The 14,741-nt window shown below is 48.9% G+C and overlaps 1 protein-coding gene across 3 annotated transcripts in view; it reads left to right on the top strand.

Annotated features, from left to right (window-relative positions):
• Positions 1-6,036: 6,036 nt before the first annotated feature.
• Positions 6,037-14,741, top strand: part of CENPU (centromere protein U) — a 213,461-nt gene continuing 204,756 nt past the window's right edge. Inside the window, exons 1-3 of one of the 3 annotated variants that reach the window (XM_063920727.1) lie at positions 6,037-6,235; positions 12,560-12,639; positions 12,916-12,980. In XM_063920727.1, coding sequence (XP_063776797.1) covers positions 12,940-12,980 — 41 coding nt within the window. In that variant the 5' untranslated portion in view covers positions 6,037-6,235; positions 12,560-12,639; positions 12,916-12,939. Of the gene's footprint in view, positions 6,236-6,296; positions 6,460-12,559; positions 12,640-12,915; positions 12,981-14,741 lie in introns of those variants that run through there. The other 2 variants (XM_063920726.1, XM_063920728.1) reach the window with 2 other exon arrangements.

Raw genomic sequence — 14,741 nt, 5'->3', positions numbered from 1 at the left:
AGGATTTTGGAATCCAGGGCAAGACTCATACCAGTCACACCAATCACACCGTATAACTTGTGATAAACATACCCAGTTAACAGTATGAACAACAACGGAGCATCAGATCCACCCTGATGCAACCATAACATAACCCTTATTTAAGCAATAACTATATACAAGTATTGCAAAAGAAGTCCGCACTTGGGACGGGCGCCCAGCATCCACTACGGACTACGAGAAATAGATTTACCGGTAAGTAAAATCTTATTTTCTCTAACGTCCTAGTGGATGCTGGGGACTCCGTAAGGACCATGGGGATTATACCAAAGCTCCCAAACGGGCGGGAGAGTGCGGATGACTCTGCAGCACCGAATGAGCAAACACAAGGTCCTCCTCAGCCAGGGTATCAAACTTGTAGAACTTTGCAAAGGTGTTTGACCCCGACCAAGTAGCAGACCGGCACAGCTGTAGTGACGAGACCCCTCGGGCAGCCACCCAAGACGAGCCCACCTTCCTAGTGGAATGGGCCTTAACCGATTTCGGTAACGGCAATCCTGCCGTAGAATGCGCCTGCTGAATCGTGTTACAGATCAAGCGAGCAATAGCTTTGAAGCAGGGCCGCCAACCTTGTTGGCTGCATACAGGACAAACAGTGCTTCTGTTTTTCTGATCCTAGCCGTTCTGGCCACGTAAATTTTCAAAGCCCTGACCACATCAAGGGACTCGGAATCCTCCAAGTCACGTGTAGCCACAGGCACGACAATAGGTTGGTTCATATGAAAGGATGAGACCACCTTAGGTAGGAATTGAGGACGGGTCCGCAACTCCGCTCTATCCATATGGAAAACCAGATAGGGGCTTTTATGTGATAAAGCCTCCAATTCCGAAACTCACCTAGCCGAAGCCAAGGCTAACAACATGACCACCTTCCAAGTGAGATATTTCAACTCCACTGTTTTAAGTGGTTCAAACCAATGTGACTTAAGGAAACTTAACACCACGTTAAGGTCCCAAGGCGCCACCGGAGGTACAAAAGGAGGCTTAATATGCAGTACTCCCTTCACAAAAGTCTGTACTTCAGGTAAAGAGGCCAATTCCTTTTGAAAGATAATGGATAAGGCCGAAATCTGAACTTTAATGGAGCCTAATTTTAGGCCCAAATTCACTCCAGTTTGTAGGAAGTGAAGAAAACGGCCCAGATGGAATTCTTCCGTAGGAGCATTCCTGGCCTCACACCAAGAAACATATTTTCGCCATATTCGGTGATAATGTTTAGACGTCACGTCCTTCCTAGCCTTTATTAGCGTAGGAATGACCTCATCCGGAATACCTTTTTCCGCTAGGATCCGGCGTTCAACCGCCATGCCGTCAAACGCAGCCGCGGTAAGTCTTGGAACAGACAGGGACCTTGTTGGGAACAGACAGGGACCTTAGAGGAAGAGGCCACGGATCTTCTGCGAGCATTTCTTGCAGATCCGGATACCAGGTCCTTCGTGGCCAATCTGGAATAATGAGAATTGTTCTCACTCCTCTTTTTCTTATTATCCTCAACACCTTGGGTATGAGAGGAAGAGGAGGAAACACATATACCGACTGGAACACCCACGGTGTCACTAGGGCGTCCACAGCTACCGCCTGAGGGTCTCTTGACCTGGCGCAATACCTTTGTAGCTTTTTGTTGAGACGGGATGCCACCATGTCTATTTGGGGTAGTCCCCACCGACTTGCAATCTGCGCGAAGACTTCCTGATGAAGTCCCCACTCTCCCGGATGCAGATCGTGTCTGCTGAGGAAGTCTGCTTCCCAGTTGTCCACTCCCGGAATGAACACTGCTGACAGAGCGCTTACATGATTCTCCGCCCAGCGAAGAATTCTGTTGGCTTCCGCCATTGCCACTCTGCTCCCTGTGCTGCCTTGGCGGTTTACATGAGCTACTGCGGTGATGTTGTCTGACTGGATCAGAATTGGTCGATTGCGAAGTAAGATCTCCGCTTGACGTAGGGCGTTGTATATGGCCCTTATTTCCAGGATGTTGATGTGAAGACAAGTCTCTTGACTTGACCAAAGTCCTTGGAAATTTCTTCGCTGTGTGACTGCTCCCCAACCTCGGAGGCTCGCGTCCGTGGTCACCAGGATCCAGTCCTGAATGCCGAACCTGCGGCCCTCTAGAAGGTAAGCACTGTTTAGCCACCACAGGAGAGTTACTCTGGCCCTGGGGGACAGGGTGATCCGCTGATGCAATTGCAGATGCGACCCGGACCATTTGTCCAATAGGTCCCATTGGAAGGTCCTTGCATGGAATCTGCCGTATGGAATAGCTTCGTATGTTGCCACCATCTTTCCCAGAACTTGAGTGCAATGATGTACTGACACTTGTTTTGGTTTCAACAGGTCCATGACTAGAGTTATGAGTTCCTGCGCTTTTTCCGTCGGAAGAAAAACCCTTTTCTGGTCTGTGTCCAGAATCATGCCCAAGAAGGGCAGACGAGTTGTAGGATTCAGCTGCGACTTTGGAATATTGAGAATCTAGCCGTGTCGCTGTAACACATTCAGTGAAAGTGATACGCTGTTCAGCAACTTCTCCCGTAATCTCGCTTTTATGAGGAGATCGTCCAAGTACGGGATAATTGTGACACCCTGCTTGCGCAGGAGCACCATCATTTCCACCATTACCTTGGTGAAAATTCTCGCGGCCGTGGAAAGCCCAAACGGCAACGTCTGAAATTGGTAATGACAATCCTGTACCGCAAATCTCAGGTACGCCTGATGAGGAGGATATATGGGGACATGCAGGTATGCATCCTTTATGTCCAGAGATACCAAAAAATCTCTCCCTTCTAGGCTGGCGATGACCGCCCTGAGCGATTCCATCTTGAACTTGAACCGTTTTAAGTAAAGGTTCAGTGATTTTAAATTTAAAATGGGTCTGACCGAACCGTCCGGTTTCGGAACCACAAACAGAGTTGAGTAGTACCCCTGCCCTCTTTGAAGCAGGGGAACCTCTACCACCATTTGTTGAAGACACAATTTGTGAATCGCATGTAACACTATCTCCCTTTCCAGGGGTTGTTTCGGTAGGGCCGATTTGAAAAACCGGCGAGGAGGCACTTCTTCGAATTCCAGCTTGTAACCCTGGGAAACTATTTCTATTGCCCATGGATCCACCTGTGAGTGGACCCAGACATGGCTGAACAGTCGAAGACGTGCCCCCACAGGAGCTGACTCCCTCAGGGGAGCCCCAGCGTCATGCGATGGATTTTGCAGAGGCCGGGGAGGACTTCTGTTCCTGGGAACTAGCTGTGTTATGCAGCTTTTTCCCTCTGCCCTTACCTCTGGCAAGAAAGGACGATCCACGTGCTCTCTTGCTTTTATTGGAACGAAAGGACTGCATTTGATAATGAGGCGCTTTCTTAGATTGTGAGGGAATATATGGCAAAAAATTTGATTTACCTGCCGTAGCCATGGAGACGAGGTCCGAGAGTCCCTCTCCAAACAATTCCTCACCCTTGTAAGGCAACAACTCCATATGTCTCTTGGAGTCGGCATCACCAGTCCACTGTCGGGTCCATAAGACACGCCTAGCAGAAATAGACATAGCGTTTATCCTGGAACCCAGTAAACTAATGTCTTTTTGAGCATCCCTCATATACAAGACCGCATCTTTTATATGCCCTAGGGTCAATAAAATGGTATCCTTATCAAGAGTCTCAATATCCGTTGATAAGGAATCTGTCCTTGCTGCTACAGCACTACAAACCCAGGCCGACGCAATAGCCGGTCTGAGTAACGTACCAGAATGTGTGTAAATGGACTTCAGGGTAACCTTCTGCTTGCGGTCAGCAGGATCCTTGAGGGTAGCCGTATCTTGGGTTGGAAGCGCTATCTTTTTTGATAAGCGCGTCAAGGCCTTGTCCACCCTAGGGGAGGATTCCCACCGTATCCTGTCCTGCGACGGGAAAGGATACGCTGTTAGGATCCTTTTGGGAATCTGCAGTTTTTTGTGTGGAGTTTCCCACGCTTTCTCACATACTTCGTTCAGCTCATGTGAGGAGGGAAAGGAGACCTCAGGTTTCTTTCCTTTATACATGTGTACCCTCGTGTCAGGGACAGGGGGTTCCTCAGTGATATGCAACACATCTTTTATTGCGATAATCATATATATCGAATACCTTTAGCCACCTTTGGCTGTAATTTTGTATCATCGTAATCGACACTGGAGTCTGAATCCGTGTCGGTATCTGTGTCAACTATTTGGGATAGTGGGCGCTTCTGAGATCCCGAAGGTCCTGGTGACATAGGGACAGGCATGGGTTGACTCCCTGACTGTGCCCCAGCTTCGGCTTTGTCTAGCCTTTTGTGCAATAAATTAACATTTGCACTTAAAACATTCCACATATCCATCCAGTCCGGCGTCGCCGACGGAGACCTAACATTTATAAACTCCCCCTCCTCCTTAGGTGAGCCCTCAACCTCAGACATGTCGACACACACGTACCGACACACCACACATACACAGGGAAGCTCTTTTCTGAAGACAGTTTCCCCACCAGGCCCCTTGGAGAGACAGAGAGAGAGTATGCCAGCACACACCCCAGCGCTATATGACCCAGGAATAACACAGTAAATTAATGTTTACCCAGCAGCGCTGTTTTATGTATCTGCGCCAATTATGTGCCCCCCCTCTACTTTAAAACCCTCTGTCACCGTGTGTCAAGCAGGGGAGAGTCCGGGGAGCTTCCTCTCAGCGGTGCTGTGGAGAAAAAATGGCGCTGGTGAGTGCTGAAGGAGAAGCCCCGCCCCCTCGGCGGCGGGCTTCTGTCCCGCTCAATTTTTTTAATATATGGCGGGGGCTCTTTTTATACATGTACAGTGCCCAGCTGTACATGTATGTATACATCTGTGCCATAAGAGAGGTTTATATTGCTGCCCAGGGCGCCCCCCGCGCCCTGCACCCTTACAGTGACCGGAGTGTGTGAGGTGAAGGGGAGCAATGGCGCACAGCTGCAGTGCTGTGCGTTACTTCAGTGAAGATCAAAGTGTCTTCTGCCGCCTCAGATGGGTCTTTTCCTCACATACTCACCCGGCTTCTTTCTTCCGGCTCTGCAAGGAGGACGGCGGCGCGGCTCTGGGACGGACGGCGAGGGTGAGACCTGCGTACCGATCCCTCTGGAGCTAATGGTGTCCAGTAGTCTAAGAAACAGAGCCCTGAACTCAGAGAAGTGGGTCTGTTTCTCTCTCCTCAGTCCCTCGATGCAGTGAGGGAAAATTACCAGGTAGGCGCTTAATGCCAATTGATGGACACAGTGGTAAAAATTAAACCAATTTATTACATAGATTGACAACAAACAACACATAAAAATAAACAAGACCACAATATTATTTTTATGTGTTGTTTGTTGTCAATCTATGTAATAAATTGGTTTAATTTTTACCACTGTGTCCATCAATTGGCACTAAGCGCCTACCTGGTAATTTTCCCTAGTTGCTCTGTTTCTTGAGGAGGCCGGCTACCTCCTCACCAGGTGGCAGCTAATCCCAGGGTGCACACATACACAGGCCTGCCAGCGCCACCATCACCTCTATTTCTTTTTTTCCTCGATGCAGGGAGTCTGTTGCCAGCAGGCTCCCTGAAAATAAAAAACCTAACCAAAATGCTTTCTTACAGGAAACTCAGGAGAGCTCCTGAAATGCACCCAGTCTCCACCCAGAGTCAAAGTCTTTCTTAACGTGCCCATGTCTCCTGCGGAGCCCGTCTATCCCCATGGTCCTTACGGAGTCCCAGCATCCTCTAGGACGTTAGAGAAAGTATGTGTATGTATATATTTGTACACACACACACGTTTTGCGGTCTGTGATTGGCAAGCACTGGATATTAATATACAGTAAAACTGCGATGCCGGGGCCACAGCTGCACGTTATTTGGCGCTTGTTAAGCCACATACTGCTCTAATCGACCAATCAATAACAGCGTGGAGAGTGGCGTCCTAGACATCTCCTAAATACAGGACAGACCGCCAGCAGTAGCGCGTTAGGGGTTACGCCTTAGGGGCCGGCTTACTGTACGACCAGGAAATAAACACAAACACTTCGCGGAAGAGCCGGGTCAGGTGTCTGGGCGCGAGAGTGACGTCTACCCCGCGAGCCCACATTCTGCCGGAAGTGACCTCAGTTGCTATCCAGGCCTCGCTCTCAGTTGGCGCCGTAAAGAATTGGTATACTCCAATGATACGCTGTGTGTTATAGTGACAGTACGGTGAGTCGGGAGTTATATCATTTTATTTACTCATTTGGTGCCAGGCATATGTGTAGGAGGAAAGCTTACGGCTCACCATCTGTTTTAGAACTGCATATCGTGGCATGTACTTACTTGAACGTGTTGTTAGTTCCTGCTACATCACAGCTTGCCACTAGAGGGCGTGCCAGTGCAGCTGTGTGTTGAGCAGTACAGTACTGCGGGCAGCAGGGCTGCTGTGTAAGGTATATGCCATGGCCACTTCTGTATATATTAGTTACCAACCAGTCAAAATGACGCAATAACAAAACCGTAATGTCAGTGCCAGCGGCTGTGCGCGCCTGAATGGAGCAACACTTGAATTGCTCCATCAGATGCCATCTAGTGGGCACTAGATCACAAACTGCTTGAATCCCCTCCCTGTAGAGGTGAAGAGCGGCGTTAATCTTTAATTATATAGGATGGTGTATGTGTGCACTACGCACAGGAGGACAGTTGCTCTGCTTCTCTAGCCTTAGCTGGGGTTAGTGCAATATGCTGCACATACTGGACTCTACTTCCTGAATAAGCTTTCTCTAACGTCCTAAGTGGATGCTGGGGACTCAGTAAGGACCATGGGGAATAGCGGCTCCGCAGGAGACTGGGCACATCTAAAGAAAGCTTTAGGACTATCTGGTGTGCACTGGCTCCTCCCCCTATGACCCTCCTCCAAGCCTCAGTTAGATCTCTGTGCCCGAACGAGAAGGGTGCACACTAGGGGCTCTCCTGAGCTTCTTAGTGAAAGTTTTAGTTTAGGTTTTTTATTTTCAGTGAGACCTGCTGGCAACAGGCTCACTGCATCGAGGGACTAAGGGGAGAAGAAGCGAACTCACCTGCGTGCAGAGTGGATTGGGCTTCTTAGGCTACTGGACATTAGCTCCAGAGGGACGATCACAGGCCCAGCTTGGATGGGTCCCAGAGCCGCGCCGCCGGCCCCCTTACAGAGCCAGAAGGCAGAAGAGGTCCGGAAAATCGGCGGCAGAAGACGTCCTGTCTTCAACAAGGTAGCGCACAGCACTGCAGCTGTGCGCCATTGCTCTCAGCACACTTCACACTCCGGTCACTGAGGGTGCAGGGCGCTGGGGGGGGGGCGCCCTGAGACGCAATAAAAACACCTTGGATGGCAAAAAAATGCATCACATATAGCTCCTGGGCTATATGGATGCATTTAACCCCTGCCAGAATACATAGAAAAACGGGAGATAAGGCCGCCGATAAGGGGGCGGAGCCTATTTCCTCAGCACACTGGCGCCATTTTCCCTCACAGCTCCGTTGGAGGGAAGCTCCCTGGCTCTCCCCTGCAGTCACTACACTACAGAAAGGGTTAAAAAAGAGAGGGGGGCACAAATTAGGCGCAGTATTAACTATACAGCAGCTATAAGGGGAAAAACACTTATATAAGGTTATCCCTGTATATATATATAGCGCTCTGGTGTGTGCTGGCAAACTCTCCCTCTGTCTCCCCAAAGGGCTAGTGGGGTCCTGTCCTCTATCAGAGCATTCCCTGTGTGTGCTGTATGTCGGTACGTTTGTGTCGACATGTATGAGGAGAAAAATAATGTGGAGACGGAGCAGATTGCCTGTAATAGTGATGTCACCCCCTAGGGGGTCGACACCTGAGTGGATGAACTGTTGGAAGAAATTACGTGACAGTGTCAGCTCTGTATAAAAGACAGTGGTTGACATGAGACAGCCGGCTACTCAGCTTGTGCCTGTCCAGACGTCTCATAGGCCGTCAGGGGCTCTAAAGCGCCCGTTACCTCAGATGGCAGATATAGACGCCGACACGGATACTGACTCCAGTGTCGACGGTGAAGAGACAAATGTGACTTCCAGTAGGGCCACACGTTACATGATTGAGGCAATGAAAAATGTTTTACACATTTCTGATAATACGAGTACCACCAAAAAGGGGTATTATGTTCGGTGAGGAAAAACTACCTGTAGTTTTCCTGAATCTGAGAAATTAAATGAGGTGTGTGATGATGCGTGGGTTTCCCCCGATAACAACTGATAATTTCTAAAATGTTATTGGCATTATATCCTTTCCCGCCAGAGGTTAGGGTGCGTTGGGAAACACCCCCTAGGGTGGATAAAGCGCTCACACGCTTGTAAGGGCTCTACCCTCGCCTAAGATGGCCGCCCTTAAGGATCCTGCTGATAGAAAGCAGGAGGGTATCCTAAAAGGTATTTACACACATACTGGTGTTATACTGCGACCAGCAATCGCCTCAGCCTGGATGTGCAGTGCTGGGTTGGCGTGGTCGGATTCCCTGACTGAAAATATTGATACCCTAGATAGGGACAGTATATTTTTGCCTATAGAGCATTTAAAAGATGCATTTCTATATATGCGTGATGCACAGCGGAATATTTGCCGACTGGCATCAAGTCTAAGTGCGTTGTCCATTTCTACCAGTAGAGGGTTATGGACACGTCAGTGGTCAGGTGATGCGTATTCCAAACGGCATTTGGAAGTATTGCTTTATTAAGGGGAGGAGTTATTTGGGGTCGGTCTTTCAGACCTGGTGGCCACGGCAACAGCTGGGAAATCCACGTTTGTACCCCAGGTCGCCTCTCAACATGAGAAGACGCCGTATTATCAGGCGCAGTCTTTTCGTGGACAAGCGGGAAAAAGGTTCCTCATTTCTGCCCTGTGACAGAGGGAGAGGAAAAAGGCTGCAGAAATCAGCCAGTTCCCAGGAACAGAAACCCTCTCCCGCCTCTGCCAAGCCCTCAGTATACGCTGGGGCTTTACAAGCAGAATCGGGCACGGTGGGGGGCCCGTCTCAATGAATTTCAGCGCGCAGTGGGCTCACTCGCAAGTAGACCCCTGGATCCTTCAGTTGATATCTCAGGGGTACAAATTAGAATTCGAGACGTCTCCCCCTCGCCGTTTCCTAAAGTCGGCTTTACCGATGTCTCCTTCTGACAGGGAGACAGTTTTGGAAGCCATTCACAAGCTGTATTCCCAGCAGGTGATAATCAAGATACCCCTCCTGCAACAGGGAACGGGGTATTATTCCACACTGTTGTGGTACCGAAGCCAGACGGCTCGGTGAGACCGATTCTAAATCTAAAATCTTTGAACACTTACATACAGAGGTTCAAATTCAAGATTGAGTCACTCAGAGCAGTGATTGCGAACCTGGAAGAAGGGGACTACATGATGTCTAGGGACATCAAGGATGCTTACCTTCATGTCAAAATTTACCCTTCTCACCAAGGGTACCTCAGGTTTATGGTACAGAACTGTCACTATCAGTTCAGACGCTGCCGTATGGATGGTCCACGGCACCCCGGGTCTTTACCAAGGTAATGGCCGAAATGATGATATTCCTTCGAAGGAAGGGAATTTTAGTTATCCCTTACTTGGACGATTCCCTGATAAGGGTAAGATCCAGGGAACAGTTGGAGGTCGGTGTAGCACTATCTCAGGTAGTGTTGCGGCAGCACGATTGGATTCTCAATATTCCAAAATCGCAGCTGGTTCCGACGACGTGTCTTCTGTTCCTAGGGATGATCCTGGACACAGTCCAGAAAAAGGTGTTTCTCCCGGAGGAGAAAGCCAGGGAGTTATCCGAGCTAGTCAGGAACCTCCTAAAACCGAGCCAAGTCTCAGTGCATCAATGCACAAGGGTTCTGGGTAAAATGGTGGCTTCCTACGAAGCAATCCCATTCGGCAGATTCCACGCAAGAACTTTCCAGTGGGACCTGCTGGACAAATGGTCCGGGTCGCATCTTCAGATGCATCAGCGGATAACCCTGTCACCAAGGACAAGGGTGTCCCTCCTGTGGTGGTTGCAGAGTGCTCATCTTCTAGAGGGCCGCAGATTAGGCATTCAGGACTGGGTCCTGGTGACCACGGATGCCAGCCTGCGAGGCTGGGGAGCAGTCACACAGGGAAGGAATATCCAGGGCTTATGGTCAAGCCTGGAGACATCACTTCACATAAATATCCTGAAGCTAAGGGACATTTACAATGCTCTAAGCTTAGCAAGACCTCTGCTTCAAGGTCAGCCGGTGTTGATCCAGTCGGACAACATCACGGCAGTCACCCACGTAAACAGACAGGGTGGCACAAGAAGCAGGAGGGCAATGGCAGAAGCTGCAAGGATTCTTCGCTGGGCGGAAAATCATGTGATAGCACTGTCAGCAGTATTCATTCCGGGAGTGGACAACTGGGAAGCAGACTTCCTCAGCACGACCTCCACCCGGGAGAGTGGGGACTTCACCCAGAAGTCTTCCACATGATTAAAAACTCGACAGGTTTTGCGCCAGGTCCAGGGACCCTAAGGCAATAAGCTGTAGACGCTCTGGTAACACCGTGGGTAACAGTCAGGGTATGTGTTCCCTCCTCTGCCTCTCATACCCAAGGTACTGAGATTGATAAGATGGAGAGGAGTAAGCACTATATTCGTGGTTCCGGATTGGCCAAGAAGGACTTGGTAACCGGAACTTCAAGAGATGCTCACGGAGGATCCGTGGCCTCTACCTGCTCCAGCAAGGACCCTGTCTGTTCCAAGAATTACCGCGGCTGCGTTTGACGGCATGGCGGTTGAACGCCGGATCCTGAAGGAAAAAAGGCATTCCGGATGAAGTCATCCCTATCCTGATCAAAGCCAGGAAGGATGTAACCGCAAAAACATTATCACCGCAATTGGCGAAAATATGTTGCGTGGTGCGAGGCCAGTAAGGCCCGACGGAGGAAATTCAACTGGGTCGATTCCTACATTTCCTGCAAACAGGAGTGTCTATGGGCCTGAAATTGGGGTCCATTAAGGTTCAAATTTCGGCCCTGTCAATTTTCTTCCAAAAAGAACTAGCTTCAGTCCCTGAAGTTCAGACGTTTGTAAAAGGGGTACTGCATATACAGCCTCCTTTTGTGCCTCCAGTGGCACTTTGGGATCTCAATGTAGTTTGGGTTCCAAAAGTCACATTGGTTTGAACCACTTAAATCTGTGGAGTTAAAATATCTCACATGGAAAGTGGTCATGCTGTTGGCCCTGGCCTGGGCCAGGCGCGTGTCAGAATTGGCGGCTTTATCCTGAAAAAGCCCTTATCTGATTTTCCATTCGGACAGGGCGGAATTGAGGACTCTTCCTCATTTTCTCCCTAAGGTGGTTTCAGCGTTTCACCTGAACCAACCTATTTGTGGTGCCTGCGGCTACTAGGGACTTGGAGGACTCCAAGTTGCTAGACGTTGTCAGGGCCCTGAAAATATATGTTTCCAGGACGGCTGGAGTCAGGAAAACTGACTCGCTGTTTATCCTGTATGCACCCAACAAGCTGGGTGCTCCTGCTTCTAAGCAGACTATTGCTCGTTGGATTTGTAGTACAATTCAGCTTGCACATTCTGTGGCAGGCCTGCCACAGCCAAAAATCTGTAAATGCCCACTCCACAAGGAAGGTGGGCTCATCTTGGGCGGCTGCCCGAGGGGTCTCGGCTTTACAACTTTGCCGAGCAGCTACTTGGTCAGGAGCAAATACGTTTGTAAAATTCTACAAAATTGATATCCTGGCTGAGGAGGACCTGGAGTTCTCTCATTTGGTGCTGCAGAGTCATCCGCACTCTCCCGCCCGTTTGGGAGCTTTGGTATAATCCCCATGGTCCTTACGGAGTCCCCAGCATCCACTTAGGACGTTAGAGAAAATAAGAATTTACTTACCGATAATTCTATTTCTCATAGTCCGTAGTGGATGCTGGGCGCCCATCCCAAGTGCGGATTGTCTGCAATACTTGTACATAGTTATTGTTACAAAAATCGGGTTATTATTGTTGTGAGCCATCTTTCAGAGGCTCCTCTGTTATCATGCTGTTAACTGGGTTCAGATCACAGGTTATACGGTGTGATTGGTGTGGCTGGTATGAGTCTTACCCGGGATTCAAAATCCTTCCTTATTGTGTACGCTCGTCCGGGCACAGTATCCTAACTGAGGCTTGGAGGAGGGTCATAGGGGGAGGAGCCAGTGCACACCAGATAGTCCTAAAGCTTTCTTTAGATGTGCCCAGTCTCCTGCGGAGCCGCTATTCCCCATGGTCCTTACGGAGTCCCCAGCATCCACTACGGACTATGAAAAATAGAATTATCGGTAAGTAAATTCTTATTTTTACATGTTTGTTTGTTTTTTAAATCATTTTGCAGTGAAATGCAGATAGTGTTTGTTGTGCTCAGAAAACATTTGCCCAAGTTTAACTCTGACGCTGTTTGTTATGGCACAGTATCGAAAATGAATTAACTAGAGTGTGACCCTCATGTTAGTGGACAATGAGTTTATGAGAAACCAATCTATTAATATTCTTAGGCTCAAGTTCAGAACCCGGGGCCCCCTAAGCTGCTACTACTAACATCCACATGGACATCTATTGGGAATAGTAACCTGTGGTGAGAGTACTCATTTTGATGTTCTGAACAACAATCTTCTATTTTTCAGTATATAATCACAATGAAAGGAAAAGTAAAATATTATTTTGTAGTGTTTGCATCAGCAGAATAGATTGCACTCTACCATATTGCCCATCCCTGCTGCATGCAGCACAGCAATGCATGGCTGATCTGTGTTCTATTTAGTTTTACATGTGTGAAATGGTTTTTACAATTAGAGCCTATAAATGTTTTCATGACGGCAAGTAACTTGTTATCTTTGTCTGTTCATGGCAGGTGTGAGGCTGTGGGGCATAGAAGATGCCCAAAAAGAAGAACAAAGCAAAAAACTTAAGTCCATTGTATGTCTGGGAAATAATGGGTTCTATGTGGTGATGCTGCTAGGGTAGGAGGGAAGAGTTTATCTAATTATAAATAACTTTTCTCTGACGTCCTAGTGGATGCTGGGGACTCCGTCAGGACCATGGGGATATAGCGGCTCCGCAGGAGACAGGGCACAATAATAAAAGCTTTAGGATCAGGTGGTGTGCACTGGCTCCTCCCCCTATGACCCTCCTCCAAGCCTCAGTTAGATTTTTGTGCCCGACGAGAAGGGTGCAATCTAGTTGGCTCTCCTGAGCTGCTTAGAATAAAAGTTTAAGTTAGGTTTTTTATTTTCAGTGAGTCCTGCTGGCAACAGGCTCACTGCTACGAGGGACTTAGGGGAGAGAAGAAAACTCACCTGCGTGCAGGATGGATTTGCTTCTTAGGCTACTGGACACCATTAGCTCCAGAGGGAGTCGGAACACAGGTCTCACCCTGGGGTTCGTCCCGGAGCCGTGCCGCCGACCCCCCTTGCAGATGCCGAAGTTGAAGAGGTCCAGAGGTCCAGAAACAGGCGGCAGAAGACTTTCAGTCTTCATAAGGTAGCGCACAGCACTGCAGCTGTGCGCCATTGTTGTCAGCACACTTCACCAACAGTCACCAACTGTCACTGAGGGTGCAGGGCGCCGGGGGGGGCGCCCTGGGCAGCAATGTATAATACCTTTTTATGGCTAAAATACATCACATATAGCCCTTGAGGCTACATGGATGTATTTAACCCCTGCCAGATCTCACAAACTCCGGGAGAAGAGCCCGCCGAAAAGGGGGCGGGGCCTATTCTCCTCAGCACACGGCGCCATTTTCCTGCTCAGCTCTGCTGTGAGGAAGGCTCCCAGGCTCTCCCCTGCACTGCACTACAGAAACAGGGTTAAAACAGAGAGGGGGGGCACTTATTTGGCGATATGATTACATATATAAAAATGCTATAAGGGAAAACACTTGTATAAGGGGTTGTCCCTGTATAATTATAGCGTTTTTGGTGTGTGCTGGCAAACTCTCCCTCTGTCTCCCCAAAGGGCTAGTGGGGTCCTGTCCTCTGTCAGAGCATTCCCTGTGTGTGTGCTGTGTGTCGGTACGTGTGTGTCGATATGTAGGAGGACGATGTTAGTGAGGAGGCGGAGCAAATTGCCTGTATTGGTGATGTCACTCTCTAGGGAGTCGACACTGGAATGGATGGCTTATTTAGGAATTACGTGATAATGTCAACACGCTGTAAGGTCGGTTGACGACATGAGACGGCCGGCAAACAAATTAGTACCTGTCCAGGCGTCTCAGACACCGTCAGGGGCTTGTAAAAACGCCCATTTACCTCAGTCGGTCGACACAGACTCAGATACGGACACTGACTCCAGTGTCGACGGTGAAGAAACAAACGTATTTTCCTTTAGGGCCACACGTTTCATGTTAAGGGCAATGAAGGAGGTGTTACATATTTCTGATACTACAAGTACCACAAATAAGGGTATTATGTAGGGTGTGAATAAACTACTTGTAGTTTTTCCTGAATCAGATAAATTAAATGAAGTGTGTGATGATACGTGGGTTTCCTCCGATAGAAAATTATTGGCGGTATACCCTTTCCCGCCAGAAGTTAGGGCGAGTTGGGAAACACACCTTAGGGTGAATAAGGCGCTCACACGCTTATAAAAACAAGTGGCGTTACCGTCTCCAGATACGGCAGCCCTCAAGGAGCCAGCTGATAGGAAGCTGAAAAATATCCTAAAAGTATATACACATAT

The sequence above is a fragment of the Pseudophryne corroboree genome, chromosome 1, assembly GCF_028390025.1.
Source record: "Pseudophryne corroboree isolate aPseCor3 chromosome 1, aPseCor3.hap2, whole genome shotgun sequence".
Classification (NCBI taxonomy): Eukaryota; Metazoa; Chordata; class Amphibia; order Anura; family Myobatrachidae; genus Pseudophryne; species Pseudophryne corroboree.
Note: the sequence above shows the minus strand (reverse complement) of the source record. Positions and strands in the feature narration are given on the sequence as shown.